The sequence below is a fragment of the Lithobates pipiens genome, unplaced genomic scaffold (assembly GCF_037356315.1).
Source record: "Lithobates pipiens isolate NorthernLeopardFrog02 unplaced genomic scaffold, aLitPip1_a1.2 Scaffold_8, whole genome shotgun sequence".
Taxonomy (NCBI): Eukaryota; Metazoa; Chordata; class Amphibia; order Anura; family Ranidae; genus Lithobates; species Lithobates pipiens.
The window spans coordinates 560,627,649-560,649,458 of NW_027507903.1; the positions used below are offsets into that span (position 1 = coordinate 560,627,649).

Genomic DNA, 21,810 nt, shown 5'->3' on the forward strand with positions numbered 1-21,810 from the left:
GACTTTCCCTAAGCGGTCATGACAGAAAACCTTACGTTTCTCTGGATTTTCAAAACCTAGGTCTTCAGGTGACACTTCTCCCATCCCGGAGCATTGCTGGCGGCCCATGATGCGATGGAACTCTCCTCTACGAAGAATTTCCTCTTTAAACTTGCAGTAGTCATCTTGGTCCCCATCCATCAAATGGTAAACCGACCGGAACTCCGTCCGCAATAAGGTTTGTAGCAGTTTTGGCCACCGGTTCCTAGGCCATTTTCTCTTTACAGCAACTTTTTCAAATTTTACAAGGAAGTCTCCCACCTCCTCTGTAGGCAGCATGGGTTGCACATAGTCAGAGGCCAAGATCTCAGTCCCTTGCAGTGCACCCCACTCTTTGCGATTCCGCTTGAACCATTCATTCACTGTCTCACAAATCACTGGCCCCTTTTGACTGGCCCTACAAGGTGGAGACATCTTCTCAGGCCATGCTGAGCTCACGTCCTCTTTAACTTGATTAAACATGAACTTCTTGCTTTTTGACTGCCTCATCCTTGCAATCACATGCACACAGCAGCTTGTAACAGTTCTCAGCAGAAAAAGAAAAAAAAAATCTGATGTTTGATTCTTCCTTCACAGGTACACAACCTGCATGCAACATAGTCCATCCAATAAATGTATACGCAATGCTGTTCGCCTGGCTGCCACACACAGCTAGCAGTAGTTCCTGATGCGACTCACCATGGAGCAAGGACCCGGATTCCACCGTCTACATGCCCGCATTCGAGCACCACTTGTAATGTTCGGGGGACCAGGTAGATCGCAGGACACAGGCTTTGCTCACAACAAAGGGTTTATTAAACTTAAATCGCTTTACAGCAGCCAAAAACACAAAGGAAAAAGTTTTTAGTCTCACCGACTTGCACAGTTCAGAATAGCTGTCTCTATCCAAACAGAGCTTGATCTTGCTGGCAGGTAGCTAGCTTCCCCTGCCAGGAGCCTTCCAAACAGGACACTGCTGTCCACTTCAGTTGCTGTAACCCAGAACAAACACCATCCACCATGTGTTCCCCACTCCTCCACACCCATCTACAACTTCCTGTCTTGCTTTTTAAAGACACTGCCTTAACAGGTGGGTTAATCAATTGTATTCCCTTAAAGAGAGCACAACCCAAACAGAGGGGAAATATAGCGTCCTTCCAGGACCCAGCCACGGCGTCCATTACAATACGCATTACTGATTTTATTAATTCCCCTATTAGTAGAGGGTTGAAAGGCTGATGAGGCATACTATTGTGGAATACTGGATAAAAATACATAGGAATATGTAAGAATTAGTCAGCCCAGAGAGGCCACATTCTATGCCTTACCAAAAGTGCACAAGAATCCGAGGAACCCTTCAGGTGGACCCATCATCTCTGAGAGACACTAGGATACTATCCATCTTTTTCAAATGCTGGATGGCCGCCACGTTGATGGCCAGACCATTTTTTTGGCCATCGATGTCGAGGCACTCTACAGCAAGGGCCTTTGTGCCCTCAGAAGTGTACTTCTTCGACAGAGTCACTTTGAACATGTGCGAGTGCAATTTGTCCTGGCAGCCTTATGCCCCGTACACACGGTTGGATTTTCCGACGGAAAATGTTCGATGGGAGCTTTTTGTCAAAATTTACAACCATGTTTAGGCTCCATCTGACATTTTCCATCAAAATTTCCATCACACAAAATTTTAGATCTGGATCTCAAATTTTCCGCCAACAAAATCTGTTGTCGGAAATTCCTATCATATGTACACAATTCTGATGCACAGTTCCACACATGCTCGGAATCAAGCAGAAGAGCCGCACTGGCTATTGAACTTAATTTTTCTCGGCTCATCGTACGTGTTGTACATCACTGCGTTCTTGACGTTCGCAAATTCCAACCAACTTTGTGTGACTGTGTGTATGCAAGACATGTTTGAGCCAACATCCGTTGGAAAAAATCCATGGATTTTGTTGTTGGAATGGCCAATCAATGTAACTCTAGTAATAAAATGAATCTCAACTTCACTATGAATTATATGTCTTCATTTATTACTTTTTTAGATTTGACTTTAGACCTAACAAAATCTATGCAGTGCAAGTGCCTACCTGACTGGATACAAATTGATTGGATAGATTAGGTAGGTCCTCATATTACATTGTTTTGGTGAATCTAAAGTTGAATGTGCAAAGATTGTATAATCGGATTGTAACATGTAATAAAACACAATTTTGTAAAATGAAGATGGGTTATACCCTTGGTCATGTTAGGTTGTCATTGGGGCAGGAAATTAAATAAAATACCCCCAGAGAAGGCAGTAATAAAAAAGACATGGGAATTAAGAGATAAAATGTCACATAGGGCCATTTTTCTTCATCTTTCGCAATGCTTATTACTAAATAATGGGTGTTTATCTTTACCTGGTTATTCTGCAGCAAGCATTCTTACTATATCAGGTAAAAAAACTCACTCCCAATCAAGGCAACAGTTCTTATAAAATGGCAGAAATTCCATCACTTCTAATGCCACTACAACTGCAAAGGCGTGCACTAGAGATTGAACAATCCCAGAGATATCATGTCCCTCTCCCTCTCCTTTTACCCTGTGTTTTTTTTTATATTTGTAGTCAAGTGCTTGGCTAAGTATAGAGAGTGAAAGAAACACTGGCTGCAGCTGCTCTCTGTAGCTGTTGTCCTAGGTGCTGAACTGGTTAACAGCCATATATGAAGGAGGAGGGAGCTGCTGAGCACGGAAAGTTTAAAGTGGTTGTTAACCTTTTATAATTAGGCTTACCTGTAGCTGCACTGGATATCTCCTAAACCTATTACAGAGATATCCCTGTATTTGCATGTGCCGACGTCATCGGCACATGCGCACTTAATCCAACTGAAGCAATGGCACGTACGTGCCGCTCCCGCGTGAGTGTCGTCACTGCGGCTCCGGCCAATCACAGCACCGGAGCCACTATACCTAGAAGTAACCTCCGGGAGAGATGTCGCCAGCCGGAGGGGGAGACGAGGATGGCTGCTGGGGTTTCGTTCTTGAGTAAGTAATTCATAATGAGCTAGTATGTTATGCATACTAGCTCATTATGCCTTTGTCTTGCAGGGTTTTTTTAGTAATTTTTTTATTTGGTTACCCGGGTTTACAACCACTTTAATAGACTGAGTCAGGTAGAACAACACCGTGAGAACTGTAGTACAGTGGAGAGAGGTTCTACAGTAATCAAGAGCTTTTGAACTGCATTTCACAGAGGGAGATTGCCAGGAAGTGGGGATCTCCAGCCATTGCCTCTCTCCTCATTGGACAGATTAACAGCAGCAGTAGCCATGGGCTCCTGTTGCAGTCAATCAAATAATTTTCTCAGACTGCAGAGGACACAGCTTCCTATTTCCATGAGGGAGACTGGAGAGTGCACATAGCTGTCCAGTGCACACCACCACTGTCAATCAAATAATTTTCTCAGACTGCAGAGGACATAGCTTTCTATTTCCATGAGGGAGACTGGAAAGTGCACATAGCTGTCCAGCGCACACCACCACTGCTGCATTACAGTGGCCTCAGAAAGTTGAGCTCGGGAGTCACTTGGGTGGAGAGCAAAGAGTGGACTGGTTACTGTGTGTAACCAGATAGTGAGATGCAATATCACTGTGACTGCTGAGCTGGTGCTGTGGGGATTTACTATCTGCTGCTAGAGAGACTGAGCCCTTTAGAAACTGATCATACTAGTTTTATTGCTGCCTGCAGGCATGACTGGGACTAGTCTCATGTGCACCAACGGTACAACTGGGACCCCAGCACTAGCCAGTTGAAGAGTTAGGACTAAAGACTGTCCCTTTGCACTTGCTACACAGAGACCCCCTCCTTTTGCTTATGCACCCTATCCTAGCCATTATCCTAGAGAGCACTCTAGACTGATTATAGTATTATTATTCACATTGCAGTTAATGCTTATATGCACTGCTTATTGTTGACTTTGCTATTTCATAAATGAATCCCAGTTTAGTGGTACAGAATTCCATTAAAAGTTACTTTGGTATATAGATTGCATTGTCTAGCAGACTGTGTGCAAATCTATCCTGTGTGTGTATTTATTTATGCTCATACCATCATTTATCCTAAGCTATACTGATACATTGACTTAATTTACCACTAAACGGTCTTGTGTCTGCTTTCTGGTACTAATTCACAGCCAAATTAAAGGTATCTGTGCTCATGTTTCTATAAGTGCTTACAGTGACATTCACTCAACCAGTTGTGTCAGTGGTGCTGAGGTTGTTCTTGGAGTTTAGGCGCAGAACAGAGAACCCGAATTACCAAGTGGCTCCTGCGGGGGTAAAGCCTCAAGGTTTTTCACCTTAAGGAATTACATTATATGCATTCTATGCATTTAGGTGAAAATCCTTCTGTGCTGCAGCTCCCTCCAAACAACCCCCACCCTTTCTTACCTGAGCCCGAACTGATCTAGCGATGTGTATGAGCGCAGTGGCTCCAGCTGCTGTCTCTCTCCTCACTGGACAGATTGACAGCAGCAGGAGCCATTGGCTCCTATTGGTGTCAATCAAATCCAGTGACATGGGAGCCAGGGGACAGGGCCGAGTCCCGCTGTCTGTGTCAATGGACGCAGCAGCCGGACCCGGGAGCGAGCCCCGCATGGGTGCCCCTAGGGAAACTGGCTTTTTGTGGGGGCACCCGATGAAGAGAAGAGGCCTGGAACAACAGCAAGGCACACTAGAAGAAAAGGATCAGGGCTGCTCTGTGCAAAACTATTGCACAGAGCAGGTAAGTATAGGCATGTTTTATATATATATTTTTTTAAATAGGGTTTACAACCCTTTTAAAGTGACACTTAATTCTGGTATAAAAAGAAATTCTATTCAAGTAAATATTCTTAACTAAAAAAAGTATCATCTATTGCTCTCAGCTTCCTCCAAATCCCCAAATTCTTTTCTTTGCTGCTGTGTTCTTGTTAGGGCCGGTTCACACAGCAGGCGAGGCGAGGCGTCTCCGACTTGCCTCGCCGCGACCTGCGGCGACCTCAGAGGCGACTTGCAGATGACTTCTGTATAGAAGTCAATGCAAGTCGCCCCGAGGTCGCCCAAAAGTAGTACAGGAACCTTTTTTCTGAGTCAGAGCGACTCGAGTCGCTCCTCTCAGAACGGTTCCATTGTACAGAACGGGGGCGACTTGCGGGAGCGAGGCGAGGCAAGTCGTGTCGCCTCGCATCGCCCGCTGTGTGAACCGGCCCTTAAACAGTGGCTATATTTATTCCCCTGTCTCTTGTTTGCAAGATGGACTATGGGACTTGTAGTATGCATAGAGCAGTGTACGTGACTGCAACTAATAAGTAGTACTCCTAAACAAACAGCAGTTAAACCCCATACACACTATCAGATTTTCTGCAGATTTTTGTCTTCAGATTTACCAAAACCATGTAGTGCAAGGGCCTGGCCGATTGCATACACATTGAAACTCCTAAGGTTTGACCTCATATTATATGGTTTTGGTAAATCTGAAGACAAAAATCAGCAGAAAATCTGATAGTGTGTATGGAGCTTAAGAGTAAAAGTGAGAGGTTCATCAGCTCACAGAGGACGTTACAAGGATTCAGAAAAACACAGTAAGAAATGATTTAATGGAAATAGATTACAGGGCCATAAAGTAGTGGATATGTATGGATTATGGTTGTAGCAAGGATATTGCTTAGTGTAACTTTAAGTTTTATGCTAGCGTCTTACCTGGCAAGTCCTTAAATGCTGCATTCACAGCTGGAGATGATAAATCAAGCCCTAAAAAAAAAAGAGTAAAAAGAAAGCTGTATTAATGATGCATATGTACTGAATATATAGTACCCAATTCAACACGTCAAAGCCATCTCATTGCATTTATCTATACACAATGGGCTCATTTATCAGTGTCTTATCTAAGTCATTACACCTGCTCTGCAACATTTCACAAAGAACGTTGCACTGTGACATCACACTCTGGTGGGGCTAACCATGAATAGAAGATGTAAGACTCAAAGGAACTTCCTATAGATAGAAAGATGGTTTTGCAGACACTCCTGTCCACCTAGTCTTGGGTGAAAGTTCGAAGTGGTGTTATAACTGACCAAAATAGTTTTTCATGAATGTTTGCTCTGGTTTCTCCAAGATAAGACTAGTTTCAAGCGGGTGCCTGCTGATAAACATACACATCCAGCTGTAAGAATCATGCATGTTTATGAAAAGATCTTTCATAACAGATCCTTAACCACTTCACACCCCAGCTATTGTCAAATGACATTCGCATGAGGGATCTCCCATCCTGGGGGCATCATATGACGTCCTGGGCTCATGCCACGTCACTCGGAAACCGGTGCATGAGCCTGGCTGTTGCCAGGTCTGTCAGGCACGCACAATTACCGGTCACAGAGTTGGGATGTGGATCTGTGTGTATAAACACATAGATCCATGTTGTGTAAGGGGAGAGGAGACAGATTGTGTGTTCCCAGTACAGAGGAACACTGATCGGTCTCCTCCCCTTGTGTGTCCCCTACCACTAGAGTTAGAATCATTCCCTAGGTAACACATTTAACCCCTTGATCGCCCCCTAGTGTTAACCTCTTCCCTGCCAGTGACATTTATACAGTAATCAGTGCATTTTTATAGCACTGATCGCTGCATAAATGTGAATGGTCCCCAAATAGTGTCAAAAGTGTCCCATGTGTCCTCCGCAATGTCAGTCACAATAAAAATCGCAGATCACCACCATTACTAGTAAAAAATAAAAAATAATAAAAATGCCATAAATCTATCTCCTATTTTGTAGACGCTATAACGTTTGTGTAAAAACCAATCAATATACGCTTATTGCGATTTTTTTTTTTTTTACCAAAAATATGCAGAAGAATACATATCAGCCTAAACGGAGGCAAACATATATATTTTTTTTAATTGGGATATTTATTATAGCAAAAATTTAAAAATATTGTGTTTTTTTTCAAACTTGAAATAAAATAAAATAAAAACCAAAGAGGTGATCAAATAACCAAGGGAAAGCTGTATTTGTGGAAAAAAAAAATTAAATTTTCATTTGGTTACAGTGTTGCATGACCGTGCCATTGTCATTCAAATAGCGATAGTGGTTAAATGAACATGGTTTGGATGAAACATGAACATGGATTGTAAATGATCAACATAGGTAATTCTTAGTTCAGACACCATAGTAAATGAGAATTTAATTATTTAAAAAACAAAAGTTTGATTTAAGAAATGTGTGTTTCAACTTGTCAACAGCCAAGCAAAACATGAGTTGGAGATAACCGCTGGCCTGTACAGTTACGCCTTTCTCAGTCACTTCCTTACTTTGTCCATTTATGTTCTACTACAGAAATCCAGGTCAAGTACTTACCTATACGAGGTGGCTGAAATGATAGTCCTGCGCGTGTGCCTAATGAAAAACCATCAGAAAGTCAGCAATATATACACAGATTAAAGCGTATTTAAAACAAAAATATAATATATTGCAGCTTGCCAGGGTGTAGATATGGTGTCTGCATTAGTTCTTTTTTTTTCCAGGTTTCTGTTCGCTTGTTTTCACCTGGTGATCCTAGTAACAGATTTCCTGTAATCATGCCCAATCACCATGCTGTATCCGACTGTGGAGGAGCCCCGCTGTCACATTTCACTTTTCATTTTTACCATAACATACAGTATGTGGGGGTGCTCTATAGTCCACAAAGACAGATAACAATAATGCTAACATATAGCAGTGCAGAGCAAACAAAGGGCGCAGGAAGTTAAATGCGTAATAGATTTCTGGTAGGTTCAAGATGTGTTTTCTCAATTTTGGATCAGATATAATGAAATACCTCCAATGGTATATTTAACAGAACAAAAGGGAGAAAATAAGAGAAGTCTGTTAGGGTTTACATACACTTTAACCTCTTGGCGCCCACGCTATAGCCCGAAAGATGGCTACAGTGCAGGCTTAAAATGCCGGGATAGCATACATGGATGTCATTGGGACTCGGCTGATCACAGAACAAAGTAAAGGGTGATCAGGGCCCTTTAAGACATAATCAGCTGTCAGCCAATGACAGCTGATCATATGATGTGAACCGAAGACAGTCATCAACTTTTTTTCCTCTTATGCTGATAGTGAGGAGAAATGAATAAAGATGACTACCGGCTTTTGTAAGAGGGACATCGGTCCCACAGTGTAACCACCAGTTCTGTTAATTAGTGCCCACCAGTGCTGCTAACCAGTGACCACCATTGCCACCTACCAGTGCCCATCAATTCCACCTACCAGTGCCCATTAGTTCCACCTATCAGTGCCCTTCAGTGCCGCCTATCAGTGCCCATCAGTGCCACCTATCAGTGCAGCCTCATCCTTGCCCACCAGTGCTGCCTCATCAGTGCCCATTAGTGCTGCCTTTTCAGTGCCTATCAGTGAACCATCATCAGCGCACATCAATGAAGGAGAAATATTACCTGTTTGGAAAATGTTATAACTAACTATAAAAACTGTTTTTTTTTTAGTTTTTATGTTTGTTTAGCAAAAAAAAAAAAAAAAAAACCCAGCAGTAATTAAATACCAACAAAAGAAAGCTCTATTTGTGTGGGAAAAAAATGATAAAAAATTTTGTATGGGTACAGTGTAGCACCACGCATTTGTCATTCAAAGTGTGGGACAGCGCTGAAAGCTGAAAATTGGCCTAGGCAGGAAGGGGGTATATGTGCCCAGTAAGCAAGTGGTTAAAGCAGAACTTCAGTCATTTTTTCATCTTTCCATCTATTAAATCTTCTGTCCTTGTTTTAGCTTTGGATAGTAAAAAAAAAAAAATTCTGCCAGTAAGTACCTTATACAACCCACTTCCTGTTTCTTGTCTTGTAAAAAGCCTAGGCATATGACATCATGCACAAGTCTCTCTCTCACTCTTGTGAGAGTTTGCCAGGAAGGGAGGGGGGATGAGTCATAAGAGGACCAATGAGAGCTGCAGAGCTCCAGATGTGCCTCTGTGTGCCTGTGTAAATACAGGAAGTGTACAGACAGCAGCTTCAGCTGCCCACAGTTAAAATGGTTCCAGCCAGACTTAGTGGAGGGAGATTTCTGCAGCATATTTGGCAAGTACAGAATCACAGTGTATATCAAATAATATGCAAAGTGATTTGAAGGGAAGCTTCAGAATGGCAAAGTTCCTCTTTAAAGAAGCAATGGACCATTAATGTGTTTTTTTAAAATGTAAAATGACATATGTATACAGTATGTAACATTTTTTTCTACCTACAAAACATATTTTTCACACTTTATTTTAAAGCAGTATTAAAGTACAACTGAAGGCAAAACTTTTTTTTTTATTAGCTTTGAATAAAGTGGAGATGGATTAGAACCTGTCAGTTTTAATTGCTGTTGGTGCCCCAGTTAAGGAGTTTCACCATCTCTATTTGTTCTGTTTACCATTATCATTGAAAGTGAAAGTAAAAGAAAATCCCAAATTGTGGGGTGTCCCCAGAAAAGTAATAAAGTGGAAATATTCCAAAGGGGACACTAGTTCTGGTGCCCTGGGGGTCCCCAAAGGATTCCCTTAATTTGCAGAGATTTCCTCTCACTTCCTGTTTGGCTATGGGACAGGAAGTAAAGGGAAATCTACCCAATGGGACACAGATGGCAAAATATAAACTGATAGGGGTTACTCTATCCAATATGAAGAAAAAAGTTTGCCTATACTTCTACTTTAAACCCAAAAACAAAAGTTCAATATTTTCCAGATTTTGGATATGGTGGCTGAAATTGTTTGCTTTTTTAAAGATTGTTTTAATTTATTTTCACCTGGTGATCCTGCCAGTAGATTTTTTCTTTTTTTTAACTTCCTTTGCAGACCAACTGTCCAGCAAAAGTGGCAGGTAGAGGGTTGAGGCAAACCATTTACCACTGACAGAGGTGCCTACAATTGTCAGTTTTTATTTACTGTATGTAAAGCCTTTATCCCAAAAGGTAAAAAAAAAAAATGTTTGCTGTGACTGCTGAAAATAGTGTTACCTAGAGTTCAGTTTTAACGGAGAAGTACCAAAGCTGTGACCCGTGGCTAAAGACTACTGTCAGCTGATGTTACAGAGCCAGTCCGGGCTTGGGAAAGATCACAAACATATGGTCGGTATCCACCCACATACTTGGAACGTCACCTGTCTCAACCTCTCAACAAGCCACTGAAAGCCTAAGCTGGCCACTCCCACCCCCTAGACAGCGGTTCTCAGCCTTAGAGTCGGCGGGGACTGATGTAGCATGGGGCTGATGCTGCATCCACCTAGGTAAGTATCATTCTGAAAAAAAACAAACACATACTTCTCTTTTAATTTGTTAGTAAGCTTCATCTAAGACCCCTTTCACACTGGGGCGTTTTTTAGGCGTTTTTCAGGTGAAAACGTTAAAATAAAGCGCCTGTAAAGCACTTGAAAGAAGCCTCATCTGCAATCCCAATGTGAAAGCCTAAGTGCTTTAAGAGCCCTTTCACACTGCCAGCGCCCGAAAAACGCTTGTAAAGTGCTGCTTAAACTAGCAGCGCTTTACCAATGTTTTTCGAGTGCTATTGGGGAGCTTTTAACCGCTGCTAGTGGCCAAATAAAGGGTTAAAATCGGCCACAAAGCACTGCTGCCAAAAGCGCTTTGCAGGCACTTTTCAGGCGTTTTGCAGGCGCTTCCCATTGATTTCAATGGGAAGGGGGACTTTAGGAGCGATGTATTCACTGCTCCAAAAGCACTGCAAAGAAGCTACTTGCAGGACTTTTTTTGACGCTCTGCCAGCGCAGCGCCTCAGTGTGAAAGCAGGCTTTTACATTGGGATTGCAGTTGCGGCTTCTTTCAGGCGCTTTACAGGCACTTTTTTAAAGCTAAAGCCCCTGAAAAACGCACCAGTGTGAAAGGGATCTCAGTGTGAAAGCACTCTGGCTTTCACATTGGGATTGCAGATGAGGCTTCTTTCAAGCGCTTTACATGCGCTTTTTTTAACGCTAAAGCGCCTGAAAAACGCCCCAGTGTGAAAGGGGTCTAAATCTGCTAGAGTATATAAGGCTACTCTCTCCTCAAAATGATAATGCAGCTGTCTCCGTTGCTGGTCAATGCATAGTGTAGACACCCTAAGCCCTTGTACACACGGTCGGACATTTCAACAACCAAATCCAATTTTGCCTGACGGATTTTGTCTGACGGATTGTGTCCGAAACTGTTGCATACACACGGTCGGACAAAGTTGTCGGAAAATCCGATCTTTCAGAACGTGATGACGTAATTTCGTTACGATGGGACTACGTTCAGGCTAGTAGCCAATAGTTTTGATATAGGAATTTGATCTGAGCATGCGTGGCACTTTGTCCGATCGGAATTCTCTACACATGAACGGAGTATGTCCGATCGGACCAGTTTGTCGGAAAATATTTCCAGCAAGTTGGAAAATTTGGTCTGGCGGATATTCCGACGGAAACAGTCCGATGCATACCACACACAGTCGGATTATCTGACAAAACGGTCCGATAGGACACATTCCGACGGATTCTCCGACCGTGTGTACAAGACAACTGGTTGGATCAACGGGTAAAAAGAAAATGACAAAAGAAAATGAAAGCAGTCACCAGATTTATAGTTTGACAAGCTGCAACATAATAAACCTTTGTTTTAGAATTTAATACCACTTTAAGTAGAATACCAGTCTTTTTTTTTTCCTGTATTTTTGGCTACATCAGTAAGAGATTTGAGCCTCTATCTAATTTGTATTATCTGTGTCCCCAATGAGGATTTCCTTCAATTTTTTTTTTTATGGTGACACATGTCACAAGAACAGGAAGTGAGAAGAAATCTCAATAGAGAGATATATCCCAAATAGTTTTTTTTTAATCCTTCTCTTTCTAGTTAAAACATGAATTTAATGTTGCCTGTGTGTCTTTGAAGAAATGTCTGCTACAAACCAGAAATGAGGTCAATCACCCAAGAATGCTTATGTAGATAGCAATAAAAAGCATGACAGAATTTGTAACTCTTTACTACTCCATCCAAAATAAAAATATTTCTGGCTGCAGTTCTGTTTTAGTTAAAGTGGATGTAAGCCTGAACATTTTTTAATGAAGACTTCTACTCGGTACAGTAGAGGATGTCAAGTCTTCAGTAGCCACAAAGAGTTAATCCAGCTCTGAGCAATTCTCTTGTCTTTTTTTAGCAAGATAAAAAACTACACACAGATGAATTTGTATTGCCACATCCCCCACTGCTGTGACTGACATCTGATTTCTTTATCTCGTGCGCGGCATGAGAGAGAGAGAGTGTGTGTTACGATTCCAGCTTTACATCCCTCCTTCTTTCTTCTCCAGCTCTCCCGGGATTGGCTGTTCCACACCTCAGCATGATTGGGCATGGTGAAGTGATGTGGTGCCTTTCCTGAGTTTTGACTGGATGTTACTCAAAACTTAAGCCCCATACACGCTATCAGTTTTTCTTCCGATGTACCAAAACCATATAATATGAGGTCAAACCTTAGGAGTTTGAATTTGCATGCAATCAGGCAGGCCCTTGCACTACATGGTGTTGGTAAACCTGAAGGAAAAACTCAGCAGAAAAACTGATAGTGTGTATGCGGCTTCAGACGTAGGAGAGTGTAGAGGTAGGCGAGGAGTCTTATGACATCATGACTCCGCCCACTGAGCTCCGGCAAAGAGACCCACCCACCGATTCCTGAGTTTTGCGGGGCTCCTACAGCTGAAGGGGGTGATATTTGCAAGATTGGGATACATGCAGGAGGCTTGCATGTGTGTATATACATTAATACTGTGCCATTTTGTTTTACTGGGCAAGTGGTGGTTTTACATCCACTTTAATATGCAGTCCATGGTAGGTTTTTAATTTAATTTAATTTAAAGTTTCCTGATAATAAAATTAGGCAACTGGTATGATAAAAAAATAATTACAAAGCAAACATCATAAGAGTACAGAACAGTGGCAGCTGGTGATATATTTTTTGTTGGGATGGAAAACAACCCCCCCCCACCATCAGTCGGTTACCAGCACCGCACTTACCCCATCTAGGTCGCGGACAGCGCTTCCTCCGGGTGGTGGCTTCACCCGGTGCCCCCACACGGCTTCCTCTACCTCTTCTCCAATATAAGCACTTTTCCTCCCGGTCAACCGGGTCTCAAGACTGGCTTCCTGACTGGCCAGGAGGAGAATAAGGAAGACAAAAGTGAATATTAATTCGCTATTGTCACGCAACTGGGTGGGCTCAGTCAACTGGGTGGGCTCAGTCGTAGTGCTCTGCACCCCAAGCCCACCCTTTTTTTTAAGCCAATTAGAGCCCCTGTAAACCCATTGTAATCCATGCCCCTGGCACCCTGCATGTAGATTAGGGGTCTGGGCGCAATTGATTGGGGGCGGCGCCCCTGTACCCCTTACAGACAGGCTGCCACTGGTCCAGAATTCGATATATCATTAGATATACAGGGTATAATTATGTATACTTTTACCTGATGCCATATTAAGATGATCCTGATTACGACTCAAGTTCACAGGTTTAGGCAAACCTAAAAAAAACAAGTTAAAAACTCCAATCAAAACAGATCAATAATAAAATGTGAATAGGTATAGTTATCTAGCTATTATGTTTGAAAAAAGTTCATCAAGTTTAGTCCAAAGGAAAGCAAAACAAAAACAGAGCAACCGTTGCCATTTTTTTCTGCCAAAAATGTTTACGTTCTTACTTTTTAACATTAATTCTGCTTTTAAAACCTCATGCGCACTGGGACATTGGGAGTTTGACTTTTTTTCAGCCTCTAATTGCCCCTTTATGTTAGCCTATGTGGTCATGCACATAGATATTACAGGCGTATTAGAAGAGGAAAGGTGTCTAAACTCACATCTAATCTTTCACCACTTGCCTACAGGGCACTTCCTGCCCAGGCCATTTTCAGCGCTGTCGTACTTTGAAAGACGGTTGCGCGGTCGCGCTATACTGTACCCAAACAAATTTGTTATCATTTTCTTCACACAAATAGAGCTTTCTTTTGGTGGTGTTTAATCACTGCTGTTTTTTTTTTGTTTTTTTACGGGAAAAAAAATGACCAAAAATTTTGAAACTAAGTAATTTTTCTCCTTTACTGATGTGCGCATATGAGGCGGCACTGATGAGCACTGATAGGCTGAATTGGTGGGCATTGATGAGGAGGCACTTATGGGCACTGATGAGGAGGCACTAATATGCCGCACTTATGGGCACTGATGGGCACTGTTAGGTGGCACTGATGGGCACTAATAGGCGGCACTGGTGGACACTAATAGGCGTCACTGGTGGACACTGATAGGCGACACTGATAGGCAGTACTGATGGGCATTGATGGGTGGCACTGATGGGTGACACTGATGGGCATTGATCCACAGCAGTGACGGGCATTGATGAGCCGCACTGATAGCCAGCACTGACTGGCATCGCTAATGGGCACTGATTTGTGGCACTTGTGGGCAGTGGTGGGCACTGATTTCTGCCACTGGTGGGCACTGATTGCTGGCACTGGTAGGCAATGGTGGGCACTGATTGGTGACACTGTTGGTGCTATATTGTAATCAGGGCACTGATGATCAGTGCCCTGATTACATGTGTAGATGTCCCCCTGCGTGGAGATGCCGCTGATCGAATCTACTCGCCACACACTCTGTCAGTGTGAGACAAGGAGCGCCGATTACCGTCATCTCCGTGTTTACATGTGACCGTCTGTTATTGGACACAACCACATGGTTAAAGAGCGGACGCGTCTCTTTACAGAGATCGGGAACACGCAGTGTCCTAGCAACAGGGTGCGGCCGCACTGCAGGCCCCCACGGGTGCATGAGAGTGGCTGTTCTGGGACTCCCAGAATGAGAGCTGCACCGCCGCACTCCTGTTGTTTTGAGGGTGGGCATGTGGCAACTAGTTAAGTGAATACCTTGATACAATAAAACAAAGGGATGGCTGTAGGAAACAATTCTGAGGGAAAAACTGTTTGGTGTGAATTCAAGTGATACATGAACAAGTGAGGGCATTTAAACCCACTGATAGATTTAAACCATTGGCACATTTCTCCCCTTTATAGTACAATACAAATCAGTGGCAACTGGTCCATAATGGGCACAGTGGCACTGGCCCCCTAGTTTGCATGCGGGGCGCTGGGCTCATAGCTTTCTATGAGATTTTTTTTTTTTTAAAGGTTGGGCTCGGTGCGCAGTGAACCCACCTACTTGTGAAACTAGAGAATCAATATTCGCTATCGGCTTCTGGCTTCTCCTCCCGGCCAATCAGGACAGGAGACGGACGCCATGGAAGCCGTGGCGTGGTTACCCTGAAGGGATGAGTGTGGACCGGGGGGGGGGGATTTTTTGCCGCTCTCCCCCCCCCCCCAAAAAAAAAGTTTAGCACCAGCCGCCACCAATACAAATACACAATAGTGTTGATTTACTAGAACTGGAGGGTGCAAAATTTGGTGCAGCTGTGCATGATAGCCAATCAGCTTCTAAGTTCAGCTTGTTCAATTAAGCTGTGGTTTAAAAAATGTAAATGTAAATCAACTCCATTGCCTTAACAAAATTGACCCTATTTCTGAGGAAGCAAATGCATCAAAATAGAGCAGCCACCCCTGTATTTTGCTACATGAAAGTTGTATTGTGTAAGAGTCAAGATTTGTGTTAAAAGCTTAAAGGGACTACACCCTAATGCAACAATTATTGCAAGTAAATATACAATGCACTAGACTCGTAACAGTTCTACTGCACAGGTTCAGATTTTATTGAAATTTGTGTGATAGCATGATGAGCAAATTATTTTTTTTTTTATTGCAACGATTTTAACGTTCATCAATAAAAAATATATGTTTTTATATGGCTAAAGATATTTGATTAGTGTCTGTCTTACTGGATTAAATATTGTATATTTTTGGTATTGTAAGGAATGATCACTAACAGATCAGTCTGGTATACAATAAAGCTGTGAAAAGTACGCATGGCCATATGTGTTATTTTTTTTTCGTTTTTTGTGTTAAAGCATTGAGTGCTTTTATCCATTTGCAAACTTTTGGCAGAGAAGGCGATTTCTTAAGTCTAAGGATAATGCTCTTGATCACATTTAATAATTTTTAACTGGGATATTAAGTTTATAGAAAACACTGCCCGTGGGTCCTTTCACATCTGTTCATTAAGAATGTTTAAAACAAAAAAATCAGTGATCCTTTTCCAGTAGATTAAGCTTTGTGCACACTAGTTACAGATAGTGTACATTCAGAAACATACATCTGTGCACATGTGCCACTTTATACAAGTGATAGCACATAGCTGCATGCAACCATTCATGTCTATGGGTGACTGTATGAAGCACCAGGAGCTCCTACGCACCAAAATACTCTACGGTGTTTACATTAAACTAGAGAATGCGCTAATGAGAATGAGCCCTAACAATAGAAATAATATTAATTATCATCACTTTTTAGGTGAAGGTCTTCCATTTTGCCAGTGGTATCGATCTTCTTCTCTCGGGCTGGTACAGCTGGCGTCCTGCTAAGGTCACTTGCATTCTCATAATCATCTTCATCATCATCGACTATGCTGAATGCTGAAGATGAACAGACATTGGGAGAAATGTATCATTTTAATTAAATATACAGCAAGCTGCCATTCATTTAGCAAAGTCTATGCAACAGTTTGTCTGTGTATTTGTAACCCCTGTACTTGAAATCCTGCACAACTGAGACAGGATTATAAAGGTCTGAGGAAGACTTAGTTAGGTTTTGTCCAACACTCTACTTTAAGCTCAGACACAATTTCCCCCTAAAGTGCTGGCAGCACTAGTGTTGTTGGTTCGAATCCCAACCTTGGAGTTTGCATGTTCTTCCTGTGCCTGCATGTGTTTCCTCCAGATACTCCAGGACATTATATTAGATTGTTTGAAGTGAATTAATATTTGAAATATTTGCAATATATTTAATCAAATTTTATGTTTTAGCACTTAGGTACCTTTTTGATTCAGCATTTGCACTGGTATCACATTAGTTGTTTAAGATCTTCAATAGAGATACTTATATATAGTGGTCACACACTATTCAGTACATATATTGTCACTTTATTTTTTATCATTAGAATTTAAGTACAGTTTTCTAACTGACCCTAATCTCTCCCTATTTATCTGCTTTCCCTATCCTTTCCTTACAGCAGGTTTCAATACACTAACAATATAGTTGCCCTGGTTGCCCCCTTTTTTTAATGAGGATGCTGGCCTATCCAAATGCCCCTTACTGGCCCTTTTAAGCCTTCTGTCCATAGTTTGAAGGTCATTCAGTGCAATATGGTTTAAAAAAATTCTCCCACACAAAAATTCACATGGACTGCGTACTTGGATCCTACAAGATTTGATTCATACCCATGGTGGTGGTGAACCCAAATCTCATACCTATTTATTATTTACAAAAAAAATTGAAAAAAATCTTGTTTGCTTGTATTATTTTTTCATTTTATTTATCAGGTCTTTGGCTACATGCAGTATTTATTCTTTGGTATTTTAGTTTTAAAGAGAAGCACTACCCAAGGTAGGTTTTGAGAAGTTTCCAACAGACATAAGGAATCCTTTCCTAGTATTAATTAATTAATTTAAGGGACCACAAGCCATAAGCTAGCTTATAATTAGCCTCATGTATTTTAAAGCTAACTGATGAGCTGTGTGAAAGGATTGAAATTGTTCAAAATGCTCAAAAACCAAATGCATGGGTCCTTCAATATCTTTTTATAGGGTTTCCATAGGAGAAAAATCTATTGAGTGGGCTGGAAAGACAAAAAATGTGGTGGTTGGCTCCATTTCCAAAAGCCTATTGTGTATGTGGCAAACGAGGCCCAGAAGTATTCTAAAGAAATAAGAGAATATTATTTATTTCCCTGGTCTAAGTTAACTAGAGTTTGACCACTTCTTGAACTCCTTGTCATTAAAACCTTAAAGTAAAATGAGCAAAACCGTAAACAGGCCTCAAAGGGGAATTGACTTTAGTCCAGTAATACTTGCTGTCTTGCTGAATCCAAACTTATTTCAAGGTTTTGATGAGCACTGAGCCTTGGGATCTAAAGGGTGTGGTAAAATTCAAATGGGAACCAACATTTGTGAGCTGTATTCCACATAAAGAACAACTTTATTTCATTTTATGCAGTTTTATAACATCCCTTATAGCTAATTAAAATAATATCAGTATCTTCAGCATTTAGGGATTTAAATGCGTTTGAGCTAAAAAAAAAATAAAAAAAAGTTCCTATCTAGCCATAAGCCTCAGTTCACACTAGTGCAGCTGCAATTTGATCCAGTTTTCAGTGCAATTTTAATTGTAATCTATTTTTTATGAGTTTTTGGCACGTGTTTTATGTGTTTTTCATGCAGAAGCATTTTTTCTAGGAGAAGAAGACTATACAAAATTCAAAAACGCATTTTGGATTTCCTTTTAAATGGCACAAAATCACACTAAAGTAGCAATAGCAATGAGCACCATCCAAATAAATGTGATTTTTTTTTTGTCTAATCTAAAATAGTTTTTTCATAGAAATGTTCTTTACATGTGTACTTGTTACCATAATTTAGGTTTTATAAAAAAAAAAAATGTTATTAAGCTTCAGTGTCACATTCCCAGTCTATAGCACTTGGTATATTTCTTAAACAGTGAATGCGACATTCATCAATCAATCATTCAATTGATCCACTGCAGGTGGATCAATCACTGTTGTTTAAAGAAAATGCACCAAGTGGATTTATCTGAAGTGAATAAGAATTTGGTGACTGTCACATTCCCCGCATTACTAACTATAACCCCTTTTCTCTGAAGTCATGTATTCAATTTTTTGGACTACGGCCTCGTTCACATGGGCATATCTAAGCGTACACCCATGCGAGGGCTGTGTTTGCCTGCATAGGGCACATAGGTGTTCTGTGCATCCATGTGAAGGCAGTCCATTACATGCTTTCTGAGACACAGCAGCTGCACAGATCTAGTTGCTGCTCTCAATTCGACATCCATGTGGGTGTGGGTGTTTGTGGGTGCGTGTCTCCAAACTCTGCATTCAGAGACAAGCACCCGCGCACACCTGCACCAACACAAAGGTCAAATTGGGAGCCGTGGCTGTATGTGTGCAACTGCTAGTGACACAAAAATAAAATATAAATAGTGAGCGCTATGTACACTATTACACAGCTGCTAGCAAAAAAGGTAATATACCAAAACCTTCAAAATAAGCATAAAATATATGCAGCGCTGTATATGTGCAAAAAAAATAATAGTCCACAGAAAAAAAGTATATACAGTCCCTCTGTATCCTGTGTTAAACAGAAATTATCCTCCTGTGTTTCCAATTGACGCACGTGCAACTGCTGCGTCCCAATAGACATGACTGGGACTGCCTACACGTGGATGCACAGAACACCTGTGCATCCCATGCGGGCAAACACGGTTCTTACACAGGCGTTTATCACAAAGGTAGAGAGAATATAAACAGGAGCATTTTCTTAATATTTTGTCCTTAGAAACAGAAATGTTGTCAAATAAAAGGGTTAGCCTCTTCCCTGTTTGGCCAGCAGATATTTACAGTTAAAAATGGCAACATAACCAACAGATGCCATCAACCAGTAACTGCCACTTCTGTGTACTGAGAGTCATGCGAGCAATTGCTATCAGCCAGTTAAAGTGGGACTAACATACATAGTCCTGCTCAAAAAACTGCAGTCGGAAAAGAACATTGCAATAGTCAGTAAATACCAGTATCCAAGAAAGAAGCACAAGGATTTGTGTAAACCTTAATTGTAAATTATATAAAGGATTCATAATAATAATATTAATAATAATTACATTTTAGTTGCAGATCTTCCTTCATGCATGTGTTGCCGATCTTCTTCTCTCGCATTGGCACAGGTACTGGTCTGGTAATGTCGCTCACATTTTCATAATCATCCTCATCGTCATCCACTTTGCCGCATCCTGAGGGTGAACACACATTGACTGCATTATTTCTCCTAACAATATCAGCTGGAGACATTTGCCAAACCAGTAATCCATGTTACCTTTTTTCTGTAGTCCCATTGAGTAAACGTTCTGCATTCTGTAAAGGGGGTTCTTACCACACTACTAGCACTAATTTAACACACTATTAACACCTTATGTATATTTTCAGAAGTACAGCTATATATTATCAGAGCTCTACAGTCCTTTTCATACGCTATTCCTATAACCACGCAACTGACTTGTATGAATTACTGACACCCTATATACTTTTACAAAAGTACGAGTACCTATATATTATTGCTCTACAAACCTCTACATGCTATACTTAGCACTGTATGCCTATAAGATGCATTTACTCTTTGGTACCCTACACGTGGCCACAAAATATTCCAGTTCACACTGCAAGCACTGTACCAAGCTGTCCACAGGCTAAGTACTCTATAGAACTGTCTATTATGTAAGCCTTCTGCAAACCTTTCCAAACTAGCAGAGCTAAAGGTCTGTCCACTGTAGCAACACTCTACTCTATCAACATTCTATAGACTAAGCAACTGACTGTCTCTAAACTAATCAAATCTTGGCACTCCAATGGCTACTCAACTCTATTAGCATTCTATAGACCCTCTTATTCTATAGGCCACTCTATTCTACCAACAGTTTGTTGTCCCACAGGATCCTGCATACTCAATATTCCAGGCTACACTATCAACATTCTATAGACTATTCAACTCTATCAGCACTATAAAGACTATTCGACTCTACCAACACTTGATAAAATAAACAATTCTTAGCACTCTATGAACTATTCAAATCAGTTGAAATCATCTTTCAACAGTCTAAAAGCTACTCAACTCTATCAGCACTTTAAAGAGTACTCCGCTTAATCAACACCCTTTAGACTACCCTATTTAATCATCAATATGTAGTCCCATAAGAACAGGGATTCTGTGTACTCAATCTTCCAGTCCACACTATCAGATCTCTATAGACTTTTCAACTCTATCAGCACTCTAAAGACTACTCAGTTCTACCAACACTAATCAAATCTTAGCGCTCTATAGACTACTCAACTTTATCAGCACTCTATAGACCACTCCACTCAATCAGCACTCTATAGACTACCCTACTCCATAGACCACTCTATTTTAACACCATTCTAAATTCCCAGGGATTCTGCACACTCAGTATTCTAGTCCATGCTATCAGCATTCTATATATAAATGTATAGCATCCACGGAGCTCCCATCACCGGTCTAACACTTTAGAGATTGTGTGCATGTTCTTTATAGACTTCTCCATTCTATAAGCATCCTGTGGACCCACCCACTCTGCACTCTTCTTTGATATCACCTTGAGTTCACACTTACATGTTAAATGCCACCCAACAAACATTCCTCTATCTTCCCACCAAAGTTTAACGAAGCAGATCTGAACACACCCAACCAGAAGGTCCCCAGGGATGGTTATTTAGAGAATCGGTCCAACACCGATGAAGTCACTGCATACTTCAGTTTGTCTTCCTCTTCTCTCTTTCTCTTCTTGTTTCTGAAATATTTTCTTCTTAACCACCATTTATCAGCAAAGAACTCAAGAGAATTGTTAACTGTTAGCAGCAGGAAAAAAAGCACAATTTACAGTTATTTGTCACAAGAGCACAAACTTTGTGATTTTTTTTATTCCAGTAGTTAAATTAGAACTGAGGTGAAGGCAGAGATTCATGACTAAAACCAAATGTATGCATATTTATATGATATTAAACATTGTTCCATACATTTTGTCATGGATGGGTGTACAGAGACTA

At 41.2% G+C, this 21,810-nt stretch overlaps 1 protein-coding gene across 1 annotated transcript in view; it reads right to left on the reverse strand.

Moving 5' to 3' along the window:
* The window catches only part of LOC143960974 (C-type lectin domain family 17, member A-like), a 48,137-nt gene extending 26,849 nt beyond the window's left edge, over positions 1-21,288 (reverse strand). The window contains exons 1-6 of the mRNA XM_077470049.1: positions 20,069-21,288; positions 19,857-19,985; positions 16,469-16,597; positions 13,491-13,547; positions 7,393-7,431; positions 5,739-5,789 (exon numbers count right to left, since the gene is read on the reverse strand). Coding sequence (XP_077326175.1) covers positions 5,739-5,789; positions 7,393-7,431; positions 13,491-13,547; positions 16,469-16,597; positions 19,857-19,985; positions 20,069-20,105 — 442 coding nt within the window. The 5' untranslated portion in view covers positions 20,106-21,288. The remainder of the gene's footprint in view (positions 1-5,738; positions 5,790-7,392; positions 7,432-13,490; positions 13,548-16,468; positions 16,598-19,856; positions 19,986-20,068) is intronic.
* Positions 21,289-21,810: the final 522 nt, after the last annotated feature.